The sequence below is a fragment of the Ranitomeya variabilis genome, chromosome 1, assembly GCF_051348905.1.
Source record: "Ranitomeya variabilis isolate aRanVar5 chromosome 1, aRanVar5.hap1, whole genome shotgun sequence".
In the NCBI taxonomy this organism is placed as follows: Eukaryota; Metazoa; Chordata; class Amphibia; order Anura; family Dendrobatidae; genus Ranitomeya; species Ranitomeya variabilis.
The window spans coordinates 647,194,958-647,208,761 of record NC_135232.1 but is presented as its reverse complement, the minus strand read 5'-3'; the positions used below and the strand labels follow the sequence as shown (position 1 = coordinate 647,208,761).

General features: G+C 44.6%; 1 protein-coding gene across 1 annotated transcript in view; it reads right to left on the bottom strand.

Moving 5' to 3' along the window:
- Positions 1–13,310, bottom strand: part of MAP3K9 (mitogen-activated protein kinase kinase kinase 9) — an 88,090-nt gene extending 74,780 nt beyond the window's left edge. Inside the window, exon 1 of the mRNA XM_077262228.1 lies at positions 12,275–13,310. Coding sequence (XP_077118343.1) covers positions 12,275–12,755 — 481 coding nt within the window. The 5' untranslated portion in view covers positions 12,756–13,310. The remainder of the gene's footprint in view (positions 1–12,274) is intronic.
- Between the last annotated feature and the right edge of the window lie 494 nt (positions 13,311–13,804).

The following is a 13,804-nucleotide window of genomic DNA, read 5'->3' as shown; positions in this document are numbered from 1 at the left end:
CTCTGTACTGTCCCCTCATATATTTATACATTAACATAAGATCACCCCTTAACCTTCGTTTTCCAAACCAAATAGCCCCAAGTGTAATAACCTATCTTGGTATTGCAGACCCCCCAGTCCTCTAATAACCCTGGTCGCTCTTCTCTGCACCCGCTCTAGTTCAGCTATGTCTTTCTTATACACCGGAGACCAGAACTGTACACAGTATTCTAAGTGTGGTCGAACTAGTGACTTGTATAGAGGTAAAATTATGTTCTCCTCATGAGCATCTATGCCTCTTTTGATTCATCCCATTATTTTATTTGCCTTTGTAGCAGCTGCCTGACACTGGCCACTGAATATGAGCTTGTCATCCACCCATACTTCCAGGTCTTTTTCATTGACGGTTTTGCCCAGAGTTTTAGAATTAAGCACATAGTTATACATCTTATTACTTCTACCCAAGTGCATGACCTTACATTTATCCCCATTAAAGCTCATTTGCCATTTATCAGCCCAAGCTTCTAGTTTACATAAATCATCCTGCAATATAAAATTATCCTCCTCTGTATTGATTACCCTGCAGAGTTTAGTGTCATCTGCAAATATTGAAATTCTGCTCTGTATGCCCACTACTAGGTCATTAAATAAATATGTTATAAAGAAGAGGGCCCAATACTGACCCCTGTGGTACCCCACTGCTAACGTGACCCAGTCCGAGTGTGCTCCATTAATAACCACCCTTTGTTTCCTATCCCTGAGCCAGCTCGTAACCCACTTACACATATTTTCCCCTATCCCCATTTTATGTATCAACCTTTTGTGTGGCACCGTATCTGCCGATATCTTCCCTCACGTAATCTCCGATCCTCCCAAGACCCCCTTCTCTCCTCCACTTATTCGCTCCTCACTCAACCGCCTCCAAGACTTCTCTATAATATCCCCCATCCTCTGGAATTCTTTGCCTCCACACGTCCGAATATCAACCACATTCGGATCCTTCAGATGGAACCTGAAAACCCACCTCTTCAGGAAAGCCTACAGCCTGCACTGACCCCGCTGCCTCCTCACCACTACCGAAGCTACTGCCTCACCAACACCGGAGCTCCTGCAACCCTCAACCTATTGTCTCCTTCCCCATCATCCTGTAGAATGTAAGCCCGCAAGGGCAGGGTCCTCTTCCCTCTGTATCAGTCTGTCATTGTTAGTTTGCTTACTGTAAGTGATATCTGTAATTTGTATGTAACCCCCTTCTCATGTACAGCACCTGTCAGGACTCTGAACATTTTTATTACCTTTTGTGCATTACTGCCCTTTTCCAAGATGGCGTCTTTGGTCTCATGTGCACTGTGTCTTCCTGCTATAAAACTCCACCCCAACCTTCAGTCTGTGCTAGAGTATTCTGCCTTGCATGCAGCTCCTGACCTCTGGTGACTACCTGGAAATATATACCTGCTCCTGTGAACCTGTGTGGTGATCCTGCTACTCTGCTCTGAGTTCCTGCTGCATACACCAGTTCCAGTAATCCTCCTTCATCTGCTGCTCGTGTTTACTCCCATCTGCATTTGCTGGACATGTAAGCTGTTTCTGCTCTGCTTAAACCTGAGATTATCACACAGACCTTCCTGGTTGAGATAAGACATTGCTTGAACTGCCTTATAAGCATATCTATCTGTGTTTGGACTACCAAGGACTTTATTCGTGTCAAGTATCCTCAAGAATAACTGTGCTTCATAGACTTTCTGCGTGATTGCATTTTCCTCTGAAGTTTCCTATAGACTGCTAAGCTGCGTTTAATATTTACACCAAGTGTTGTGGACTTGAGTTTCTCTCTGCACCTGTTTGAATCACCGTGTGATAATATAGACTTTACCACTTATAAAACTGTGTCCTGTAGTTGTCTTGTTCCACGCAAAGAGTCTCCTGAGCTATCCCCTATAATTATTACAGCACAATGGAATCAATGGTGTTATATAAATAATAATAAATTATTATTATTAATGTTCTTCCACCACAAACTATACATTTGTCCATACAATGAACGTACTCTGTAATGAGGGATTCCTCTGCGATCTCTGCGTTCAGTAAGGTCACAGGCTCAGTATGAACAGGAAACAATGCACACACTAAAAGCTAGGTCCCCATACCATGAGAAGGGAGGAGGTTTCCTCCTGCTCCAACTACAAGGTGTGGAAGACATTTACAATAGGAGGCCAAATCAAGTAAAAAGAAAATCATTGCAGGGTGTGCAATCATTGTGTCACCATGTCAGAGATTAATCACCTCTAGAAAAACATTTCACCGAAATACAAAAAGCATTGCTGGGGCTTATTGTGCATTTATCATTTATTATTAGAGGCTGTTGTGGGATTTCTTATGAACATGGACTGAATATTATTATTATTTATTTATTTATATAGCACCATTAATTCCATGGTGCTGTACATGAGAAAAGGGGTTACATACAGGGTTGTAGATATCGTTAGCAGTACACAAATTTACAATGACAGACTGGTACAGAGGGTAGAGGACCCTGTCATTGCGGACATACATCCTACCGCACATGGAGAGTCCAACAGGCAGAGGCATACATGGGTACCGTGCCTCTAAGGTAATGACTTGATAGATCTCGGCACACTTGTTACAGGTGAAAAAAACGCTATTTAATGGCCCAAAATGGTGACGCTTCGGCTCCAGATTGTAGCCCAAAATGTCGCCATTTTGGGTCACAATCTTGAGCCGAAGCGTCACCGTTTTGGGCCATTAAATAGCAGTTTTTTCACTTGTAACAAGTGTGCCGAGATAGAGATATATCTCTATCCATATACACACACGCTAGCTGTACTTAATAACTGTTGTTCGCAAAACAGAATGTGTTAATAAAAATGTATTCTGCACACAAAAACCACAAAGAAAACAGATAGAAATTGTGTGTGTGTGTGTGTGTGTGTGTGTGTGTGTGTGTGTGTGTGTGTGTGTGTGTGTGTGTGTGTGTGTGTGTGTGTGTATATATATACACACACGTACATATACATACACACATATACATAGCTAGGTCCATATACAGTGGGGCAAAAAAGTATTTAGTCAGTCAGCAATAGTGCAAGTTCCACCACTTAAAAAGATGAGAGGCGTCTGTAATTTACATTATAGGTAGACCTCAACTATGGGAGACAAACTGAGAAAAAAAAAATCCAGAAAATCACATTGTCTGTTTTTTTTATCATTTTATTTGCATATTATGGTGGAAAATAAGTATTTGGTCAGAAACAAAATTTCATCTCAATACTTTGTAATACATCCTTTGTTGGCAATGACAGAGGTCAAACGTTTTCTGTAAGTCTTCACAAGGTTGCCACACACTGTTTTTGGTATGTTGGCCCATTCCTCCATGCAGATCTCCTCTAGAGCAGTGATGTTTTTGGCTTTTCGCTTGGCAACACGGACTTTCAACTCCCTCCAAAGGTTTTCTATAGGGTTGAGATCTGGAGACTGGCTAGGCCACTCCAGGACCTTGAAATGCTTCTTACGAAGCCACTCCTTCGTTGCCCTGGCGGTGTGCTTTGGATCATTGTCATGTTGAAAGACCCAGCCACGTTTCATCTTCAATGCCCTTGCTGATGGAAGGAGGTTTGCACTCAAAATCTCACGATACATGGCCCCATTCATTCTTTCATGTACCCGGATCAGTCGTCCTGGCCCCTTTGCAGAGAAACAGCCCCAAAGCATGATGTTTCCACCACCATGCTTTACAGTAGGTATGGTGTTTGATGGATGCAACTCAGTATTCTTTTTCCTCCAAACACGACAAGTTGTGTTTCTACCAAACAGTTCCAGTTTGGTTTCATCAGACCATAGGACATTCTCCCAAAACTCCTCTGGATCATCCAAATGCTCTCTAGCAAACTTCAGACGGGCCCGGACATGTACTGGCTTAAGCAGTGGGACACGTCTGGCACTGCAGGATCTGAGTCCATGGTGGCGTAGTGTGTTACTTATGGTAGGCCTTGTTACATTGGTCCCAGCTCTCTGCAGTTCATTCACTAGGTCCCCCCGCGTGGTTCTGGGATTTTTGCTCACCGTTCTTGTGATCATTCTGACCCCACGGGGTGGGATTTTGCGTGGAGCCCCAGATCGAGGGAGATTATTAGTGGTCTTGAATGTCTTCCATTTTCTAATTATTGCTCCCACTGTTGATTTCTTCACTCCAAGCTGGTTGGCTATTGCAGATTCAGTCTTCCCAGCCTGGTGCAGGGCTACAATTTTGTTTCTGGTGTCCTTTGACAGCTCTTTGGTCTTCACCATAGTGGAGTTTGGAGTCAGACTGTTTGAGGGTGTGCACAGGTGTCTTTTTATACTGATAACAAGTTTAAACAGGTGCCATTACTACAGGTAATGAGTGGAGGAAAGAGGAGACTCTTAAAGAAGAAGTTACAGGTCTGTGAGAGCCAGAAATCTTGATTGTTTGTTTCTGACCAAATACTTATTTTCCACCATAATATGCAAATAAAATGATAAAAAAACAGACAATGTGATTTTCTGGATTTTTGTTTCTCAGTTTGTCTCCCATAGTTGAGGTCTACCTATGATGTGAATTACAGACGCCTCTCATCTTTTTAAGTGGTGGAACTTGCACTATTGCTGAATGACTAAATACTTTTTTGCCCCACTGTATATTTGGACAAAGACAACATTTTTCTAATTTTGGTTATAGACATTACCACAATGAATTTTAAACAAAATATAGATGCAGTTGAAGTTATACACACACACACACACACACACACACACACTACAGACCAAAAATTTAGACACCTTCTCATTTAAAGATTTTTCTGTATTTTCATGACTATGAAAATTGTAAATTCACACTGAAGGCATCAAAACTATGAATTAACACATGTGGAATTATATACTTAACAAAAGTGTGAAACAACTGAAATTATGTCTTATATTTTCTAGTTTCTTCAAAGTAGCCACCTTTTGCTTTGATGACTGCTTTGCACACTCTTGGCATTCTCTTGATGAGCTTCAAGGGGTAGTTACCGGGAATGGTCCCAATGCATTACTGGGAACAGAGCGTCGCGACGAGCATCGCTAAAGGCCTGGGCTGGATCCGGAGGCCGCCGGAAGGTGAGTATATAACCATTTTTTATTTAAATTCTTTTTTTTAACAGGGATACTGCGTGGGCAGTGCTATATATGATGGTGGCCCTATTCTAACGCATCGGGTATTCTAGAATATGTATGTATATATATATAGCAGCCACGCAGTATACAACACAGCCCACGCAGTATACAACACAGCCCACGCAGTATACAACACAGCCCACGCAGTATACAACACAGCCCACGCAGTATACAACACAGCCCACGCAGTATACAACAGCCATGTAGTATATAACGCAGCCCACGCAGTATATAAAAGCCCACGTAGTATATAGCAGCCTACGCAGTATATAGCAGCCATGTAGTATATAACACAGCCCACGCAGTATATAACACAGCCCACATAGTATACAACACTGCCCACGCAGTATATAGCAGCCATGTAGTATATAACGCAGCCCACGCAGTCTATAACACAGCCCACGTAGTATTTAGCAGTGTGGGCACCATATCCCTGTTTTAAAAAAATAAAATAAATAGTTCTATTCTCACCCTCCGTCGTCCAGCAAAGCTCTGTCGATGCACGCGTGGCTGCCGCCAGCTTCCGTTCCCAGGATGCATTGCGAAATTACCCAGATGACGTAGCGGTCTCGGAGACCGCTAAGTCTTCTGGGTAATTTCGCAATGCATCTCTGGGAACGGAAGCTGGCGGCAGCCACGCGCGCATCGGCGGACGACGGAAGGTGAGAATAGCAGGCTTTTTGTTTGTTTTTTTTAATTATTTTTAACATTAGATCTTTTTACTATTGATGCTGCATAAAGTTGGTCACACAGGGTTAATAGCAGCGTTAACGGAGTGCGTTACACCGCGGCATAACGCGGTCCGTTAATGCTGTCATTAACCCTGTGTGAGCGCTGACTGGACGGGAGTATGGAGTGGGCGCCGGGCACTGACTGGACGGGAGTAGGGAGGGACTAATTCTCGGCTGGACTGTGCCCGTCGCTGATTAGTCGCGGCAGCCAGGACAGGCAGCTGGCGAGACCAATCAGCAGCGCGGGATTTCCGTGACGGAAGTTGCAGAAAGAAAGACGGAAGTACCTCTTAGGCAAATATATATATATATATATATATATATATATATATATATATATATATATATATATATATATATATATATATATATATATATATATATATATATATATATATATATATATATCGTAAACGAGGGTTTTTTTGGTGCACCCTTGGCGTGGCCAAGAGATCAGTGCACCCTTACACCACCTGAATATGCACGCTGAGCTCTGAGCCTGTGGACAAACTACAGCAGCGTTCAGGGTGCCATTGCCAGCTTCTCTCTACAGCTGCCACTCAGTACTGAACTGCAGACAGGAGCCAGTAACAATGTGAGCACAGCTGCAGTGTCTGTGCGAAGGTGCAGAGGCGCCGATTGGCTCGCTCATCACTAGTGATCAGGTGTATTGAACAGAAAGCTACAGCAACAATTTTTCCTGCAGGCGATATGTAATGCTTTATGGCAATCATTCACTCTAAAGTGGCCAAAGCTCCAAAAACTAAAGTCAGAATCTGCTAAAATGTTAACTAATTTACAGCAAAAATATGCAAGCGCCACGCAGATACTTTCACATGGTGGTGTTCTAGTCGGTATGTTGTATTATTGAATTGTAAGACAAAACCATGTGTGGAACAAAAATTATTAAAAGATTTGCACAACTTCAGTGTTTTTGAAGCTAAAACCTGACCAAAATATGCAAGTGTGAGAAAGGACTGACTGGTGTGCCACATCTGAAAGTAGGAAGGAAAAAGAAATTGAAGGAGCACAGGAAACGGCCTAATGAGAAGACCCTGGTCCAGGCCATGGCAGTCAATTTCAGCACATCAATTTATGTGGTTGTTACTAGCGATGGTCAACCGTGCTGGGAGAAGGCGTTATCTGCACATCCTCGTGTGCTAATGGAGTGCCTTCGGCGTTCTCGAATACGAGTCCCTGCGGCTGCATGTCTCGCGGCTGTTAAACTGCTGCAACACATGCAGGGATGACCTAACAGACAATCCCTGCACGTTACTGTAGAGCAGCCGCAGGAAGATAATGCCTTCTCCCAGCACGATCGATCATCACTAGTTATTTTTCAAATATATATTTGTATTGTGTTGCATTTTGCTTATGAAAAAAAAACAACACAACAAAATACTCTGTATTGACCTTCCCTGGGTCTTGAGTGTCTGCCGCTGCTCCTGGTATGCGATGTTGGCAGCGGCGTGGACAGTCAGTTATGGAGCGGGAATTACAGTGTACACATATCAGCCCGGCTCAGAGCCACAGAGATCACAGATTGGTGCAGTTTTATCTATGTGACGTCATTGCTGTAGCCACATACCGGTAGCATCACCAGAAGACCTGGGGAAGGAGAGTACAACAAGATTGGCTTGTTTCAAAGAAAAACAAAAAAATAAAGTGCAACGATGATGGACAAGTACAGGAGCAAGCCATTACTCTCATCTATAAATCAGACCAGACTACAGTAAGCTGTGGTTTGCTTTTTTTGCTGTCCCTGTAGGGCCCGTGACAACACAAGGCCCTAGAATACATTTGAGCAGGATGGGAACATCGTAGTCTTTATGAAGCATGCGACAGTCAGATGTGAGAATCCGGCCTTAGATCTCATTGCTCAGCACTATAGCGCAGGCTCCCACTACAACCTCCAAATGACCTAACATTGTGACTGCACGTTCACAACACTCAAATTAAAAAGATAAAAATTAAACACTTGTACGCTTTCACAGAAATTGTGATTTGGTTATTGTTGCAGTGGTTTTTTGGGTTTATTTTTCAGGTGAAACGTTTAAATATTTTACCTGTAATGAACTAATGGTAATGGTGCTAATAACCAGTGCAGTTACAAGCATCTCATGTAAACGTAGCATTACATCTAACCTGACTAATATGGAGACATATTAGTGTTCATAATCGGGAAGAGTCAGACGAGGATCGAAACGCTATGCACGGACTGGCCAGCTGTTCTCCAGACCCGAGCGCGATACCTGCATAGAAATACAAGTTGTCCTGCCATGCTCGGGTGGGCTGCCAGCCAGTCTGTGCATCCTAGTCTGACTCTTCCTTTAAAGAAACAATTCCCATCCCAAACAGTTCATAACCTCTAGTCCCAGCATCACATATGTCTATGAGGCTGTAAGTCCAGGTCATTATAACCAGAGGTGAAGCAGGAATAGGAGCCAAAATATGGACACCAAAACATTACAGTTGTTCTCATTAGCCCTTAAGGTACCGTCACACTCAGCGACACTGCAGCGATATAGACAACGAGCCGATTGCTGCAGCGTCGCTGTTTAGGTCGCTGGGGAGCTGTCACACAGACAGCTCTCTCCAGCGACCAGGGGAACGACTTCGGCATCGTTGAAACTGTCTTCAACGATGCCGAAGTCCCCCTGCAGCACACGGGTAACCAGGGTAAACATGGGGTTACTAAGTGCAGGGCCGCGCTTAGTAACCCGATATTTACCCTGGTTACCATTGTAAAAGTAAAAAAAACCACTACATACTGACCTTCTGATGTCTGTCACGTCCCCCGGCGTCCACAGGGTTACGCGCTGCTGCCGAGAGCTTCCTGCACTGAGTGAATGTGTCAGCGCCGGCAGCAGCGGTGACGTCACCGCTGTGCTCTGCTTTACGGCCGGCCGGCGCTGACACATTCAGTGCAGGGAAGCCGCCGGCGGGGGACGTGACAGACATCAGAATGTGAGTATGTAGTGTTTTTTTTTTACTTTTAAAATGGTAACCAGGGTAAATATCGGGTTACTAAGCGCGGCCCTGTGCTTAGTAACCCGATATTTACCCTGGTTACAAGTGAACACATCGCTGGATCGGCGTCACACACACCGATCCAGCGATGACAGCGGGTGATCAGCGACCAGGGTGGATAAAAATCAATGTTTTTTTAAAAAAATCAAAAAAAATCGGATTTTTTTGATTTAAATCGGATTTTTTTCAATAAACTGCTTTTTGAGTAAAATATTTTACCATCCAAAGGTTCTTCCATCATGAGATAAAGCTGAGTTGTTTAACTCAGTAGAATAAAGGCTGTATATGTGTAACATTCACAATGCCATGCTCTTCCAGAGGTTTCTGTAGGATGCTGACTATCCAACAAGTTTGGGCATGTCAACTGAATGGAAAAAGAAACTAAACCAAAAGTGAAACCAAGCTAGAAGTGTGGAATTAAAGGGGCAGTATGAACAAAATGTGGAGGCTATTAATAGTTTATACAATTAAGACATGCTGCTTTTAAACACCTACCTATTGCCATATAGTAAAACAAAAAAGATTTTTACTTACTTTGGGGTCCCCCCCTCACCCTGGCGTTAGATCGTTGCCCCTAGTTTCGTCCGTGTAACTATGGGCGCACATGCGCACTGCTCTCACTTCTCATTTTAATCGTGATTTATATTAAAAAAAACCTTTTGATTTAAATCATGATTAAAATCATGATTTAAATCGGCGTGATTTAAATCAATCCACCCTGTCAGCGACAAAATAAAGTTCTGGACTTCTAGCTCCGACCAGCGATATCACAGCGGGATCCAGATCGCTGCTGCGTGTCAAACACGAGATCACTATCCAGGACGCTGCAACGTCACGGATCATCGTCGTTCTCGCTGCAAAGTCGCTTAGTATGAAGGTACCTTAAGTCTGGCTTTATTAGCCATGATGGAGTTTCTTATCTCAAAGTGAGGATATATCACTATGCTATAGCATCACTTTATGATCTGTGAAGGTCCAGACCACAACCAAATGCTGAAAGTTACTGGGATGCAGCACTGACTTACTGCATTTAGGGCTCATCCAGATATCAGTTTTTCACATATCTATGGGGCGGTTCACACGTCCACAATTCTTTTGTGGCCCATTTAGAAGACAAAACAATAAAAATAAAATAAATAAATAAATAATGAACAGCACTCAGATGCCATCCATTTGCTTTCTGATTTTCACTGACAGATACCGTAAGTGGATTTTTTTTTCCTTCATCAGCGAAAAAAGCAAACTGAACACAAGGACGAAAATCACACGGTTTGTCTCACATGAAAAGGAAAAAAAAAAACCTAATGTCTGAATGAGACCTTGGGCTATGTTCACATGCAGTCGGGTGTTTTTGTTGCATGTGTTTGCACAAATTAAAAACGGTGTTTTACAGCAGCAGCAAAAGCTATAAGATTTCAGAAATCTCATGTGCGCACACTGAAGCACACTTTTCCCTGACTGAATTTGAGAATTACAGAATTTAAAAAAAAAAAAAAAAAAAAAAAAAACTGTATAAATATATATTTTAGCTATCAAACTCAGCGATATTTCACTCACAAAAAGCAATGAGAGAAAAAACATTGCAAAAATGCAATGGCTTTTTTTGGCGACTAAAACTACCGTTATTAAAGGGAACCTGTCACCACCACCAAAACCGAAGGTGAGCTAAGCCCACCGGCATCAGGGGCTTATCTACAGCATTCTGTAATGCTGTAGATAAGCCCCCAATGTATCCTGAAAGATGAGAAAAAGAGGTTAGATTATACTCACCCAGGGGCGGTCCCGGTTCTGTTCAGATGGGTGTTGCGGTCCGGCGCCTCCCATCTTCTTACGATGACATCCTCTTCTTGTCTTCAGGCTGCGGCAAAGTACTGCAGAGCAAAGTACTGCAGTGCGCAGGTGCTGGGCCTCTCTGACCTTTCTGGCGCCTGCACACTGCAGTACTTTGCTCTGCCCTCAACAGGGCAGACAAAGTACGCCTGCGCAGGAGCCGCGGCAGGAAGACAAGAAGAGGACGTCATCATAAGATGGGAGGCCCCGGACCGTGATGCCAATCGGACCAGACCGCAGCGGGACCGCCCCTGGGTGAGTATAATATAACCTCTTTTTCTCATCTTTCAGGATACATCGGGGGCTTATCTACAGTATTACAGAATGCATTACAGAATGCTGTAGATAAGCCCCTGATGACGGTGGGCTTAGCTCACCTTCGATTTTGGGGGTGACAGGTTCCCTTTAAACATGTACTGTTGACAAAACACATGTAATCCGCACCTAAAAACGCTGCAAAAAAAACAAAAACATGCAGCCTAAACACTGAAAAACAGGCATTTTTAAACAGCATTTTTTTGCTTTGTATTTTTACTGGTCAAGACACCAGGTTTTGGCTGCAGAAAAAAAATGCAGCAAACACACTGTTTGAACATAGCCTTAGGGCGCTTTCACATTGTGTTTAGTTCGCGGGTCCTGTCGGTGCTTGCGTTCAAATTACCCTCAGAAAACGGGATTTGGACGTATTCACCAACATACTATAATGGTGCCAGCCAACATAGTGGAAACCTGAAAACGATGCATAGCAGAGCGCGTTCGCTCTTCTGGTACCATTATGGTCTATGGCCCCATCTGAGCAACGTCCAAATCCCGTTTGCGGGGGGAGGGTGTTGGGGTTTCTAACACAAGCCCTGACGGAACCCATGTGTAACTACATGCAATCTGAAAGCACCATTAGTCGTCAATTTTTCATGTTCTGTACTGGGTCCACAAAAACTGACTTGGCCGTGGGGCTGCTGACACAAATGAACAGTACCACAGGCACAAGAGGATGTCAGATTGTGTCAGGAAACCCATGGCCAGGCATTGCAGTACTGACCATGAATAAGTAATGCGCAGTTAACATTCCTTTGCAAAATTACCCTTGCACAGGGGGTCTCCAGGTCAGTGCCCTGCGTGGTGGGTGGCACAGGCGCCACTGTGCAAGGTAAAACAATGTAAGCAGCGCAGCTTCCAATACTGGGGGGGGGGAGAAGATCAGCAGAGGTACCAATCATCAGATGTTGCCAATGATAAAGTGAGAGCACACCATACTGATATACTATCACTTTATGAGGGCAGGCTAACAAGAAGGGGCACAGCACTTTGTACCAGGGTGCTTGCCAATGGCATATGCAGACCGCAAAATGCCCCTGTTCATAAGAAAAACAAAAAAAGGGGCACATGGACTCCTTGAGCTGTGTGTCCCAATTGGCCCCGGCTCATATTATCATATCTGGTACATATATCACATCAGCAAAGAGGGCATTCCTACTGATTGGACTCTACATGGCAAGAAAACCCAACATCCTTACACTGTAGGGCAGACGCCGGGCAGCAGGGCAGCTCCTCCACTCGCTTGCCTTGTAGTTTACTGGAGAAGCTCTGCGTCCTGGTCACATAATTGCTAGGGAAGATGCCCACCCGATCCTGGATCTTTCCGGTCCACCACCCCTCATCACCGGACACCCGCGAGTCCTTGGAGAGCACTTGGACCAAGTCCCCAAGACGAAGGGTCAACTCATCCTCTGCGGAGGCCTCGTAGTCAAACACTGCAGTCCAATACAAGGGGTTAGTAAGAGAATCAGCCGGCTGCCCCCCGGCACTACTACCACCCCCATCGTACTCCTCCAGAAACTCCTGTCTAGTGGGAGTACTCTCTCGATCATCCTGCTCTTCTTCATCGTCAGTAACCAATGGCGCTGGCAGCACTGATGCATTGGGGGGTCCTCTGGTCGCTGGGAAGGCGGCTTTACTGGTGCCAGGCAGGGAGAGCAGAGATCTGAGGGGCTCCATTGAAGCGATCCATAGGTGAAGCTGGGTGTATGGAGCCTGGTGCCCATGCACTGCACGTCATAGACTGAGGGCGAGCCTGGCACATGTACTACTGGTGCCAACCAGCTGCCAACCAGGGCTGCTCCTCCTGAGCAAAAGTTCCTTACAATTCAGCACTTTGCAACAGCAGCAGTTTTCATTTCTTGCAGCAGACAGACACGAGCGGTGGCCACAGGGTCCTGCAGTCCCATGCAAATGGCAACTGCTGCAGTATGGAACAGCCCCAGGGTGGGAGGAAGGTGCACAGCAGCGAGTCCAGCATGGGTAGCCCCGCACCGCAGGACACACACGGCCTAAAGAAGAGAGCACAACTTGCCGTAAAGAAAGGCAGCCCAGTCCACTCCCACGTAAACAGCCCAGCGCAGCACTTCACTTTACTCCCAGAGTCGGCACCAAGAGGCTGACCCGCAGCATCTCTCCTCTCCCCCAGCGCCCGCTATCTGCTGCTGCCCGCACCCATCCGCCCGGCACCCCCACAGCAGGGAAGGAAGCGCTCAGGCTACGAGGCGCTCAGTCATCTCATTGGCTGGCACCGCCGTCCATCAATTCCGTTTCCGATTCTGATTGGCCTACTCTTCAACCTATTGTTCACGCCCCTCTCCCTGTGTCTTCAAACCTGCTGACTCTCATGGCTTTTTTTTTTTTTTTAAAGCAAAACTTTATTTACTATGTACAATTTATTACAGCATACAACATCATTTTCCAGGGAGATGTTTCTGGTTCATGAGAGGAAATTAACAATTCTAGAAACTGTCAGCAGGTCACAGGGGAAAAGTACATGGTTATTAACCCTCCATTTTTCTTAAGTTTAGTTTTTTCTCCATGAAGCAAAAATGTAGCAAAAAAAAAAAATAAGCACAATTTGGTGCTTAATATTTCCCGCAGATAAGTCCGGCTTAAAATTAATCCTTAACCCCTTCAGGATCGGGCAATTGTTTTCACGTTAGCGCTTTCGAGTTTTGTTAACGCCTTTTCCTCCAAGATCCATAAACGAGTGACACAGACAAACG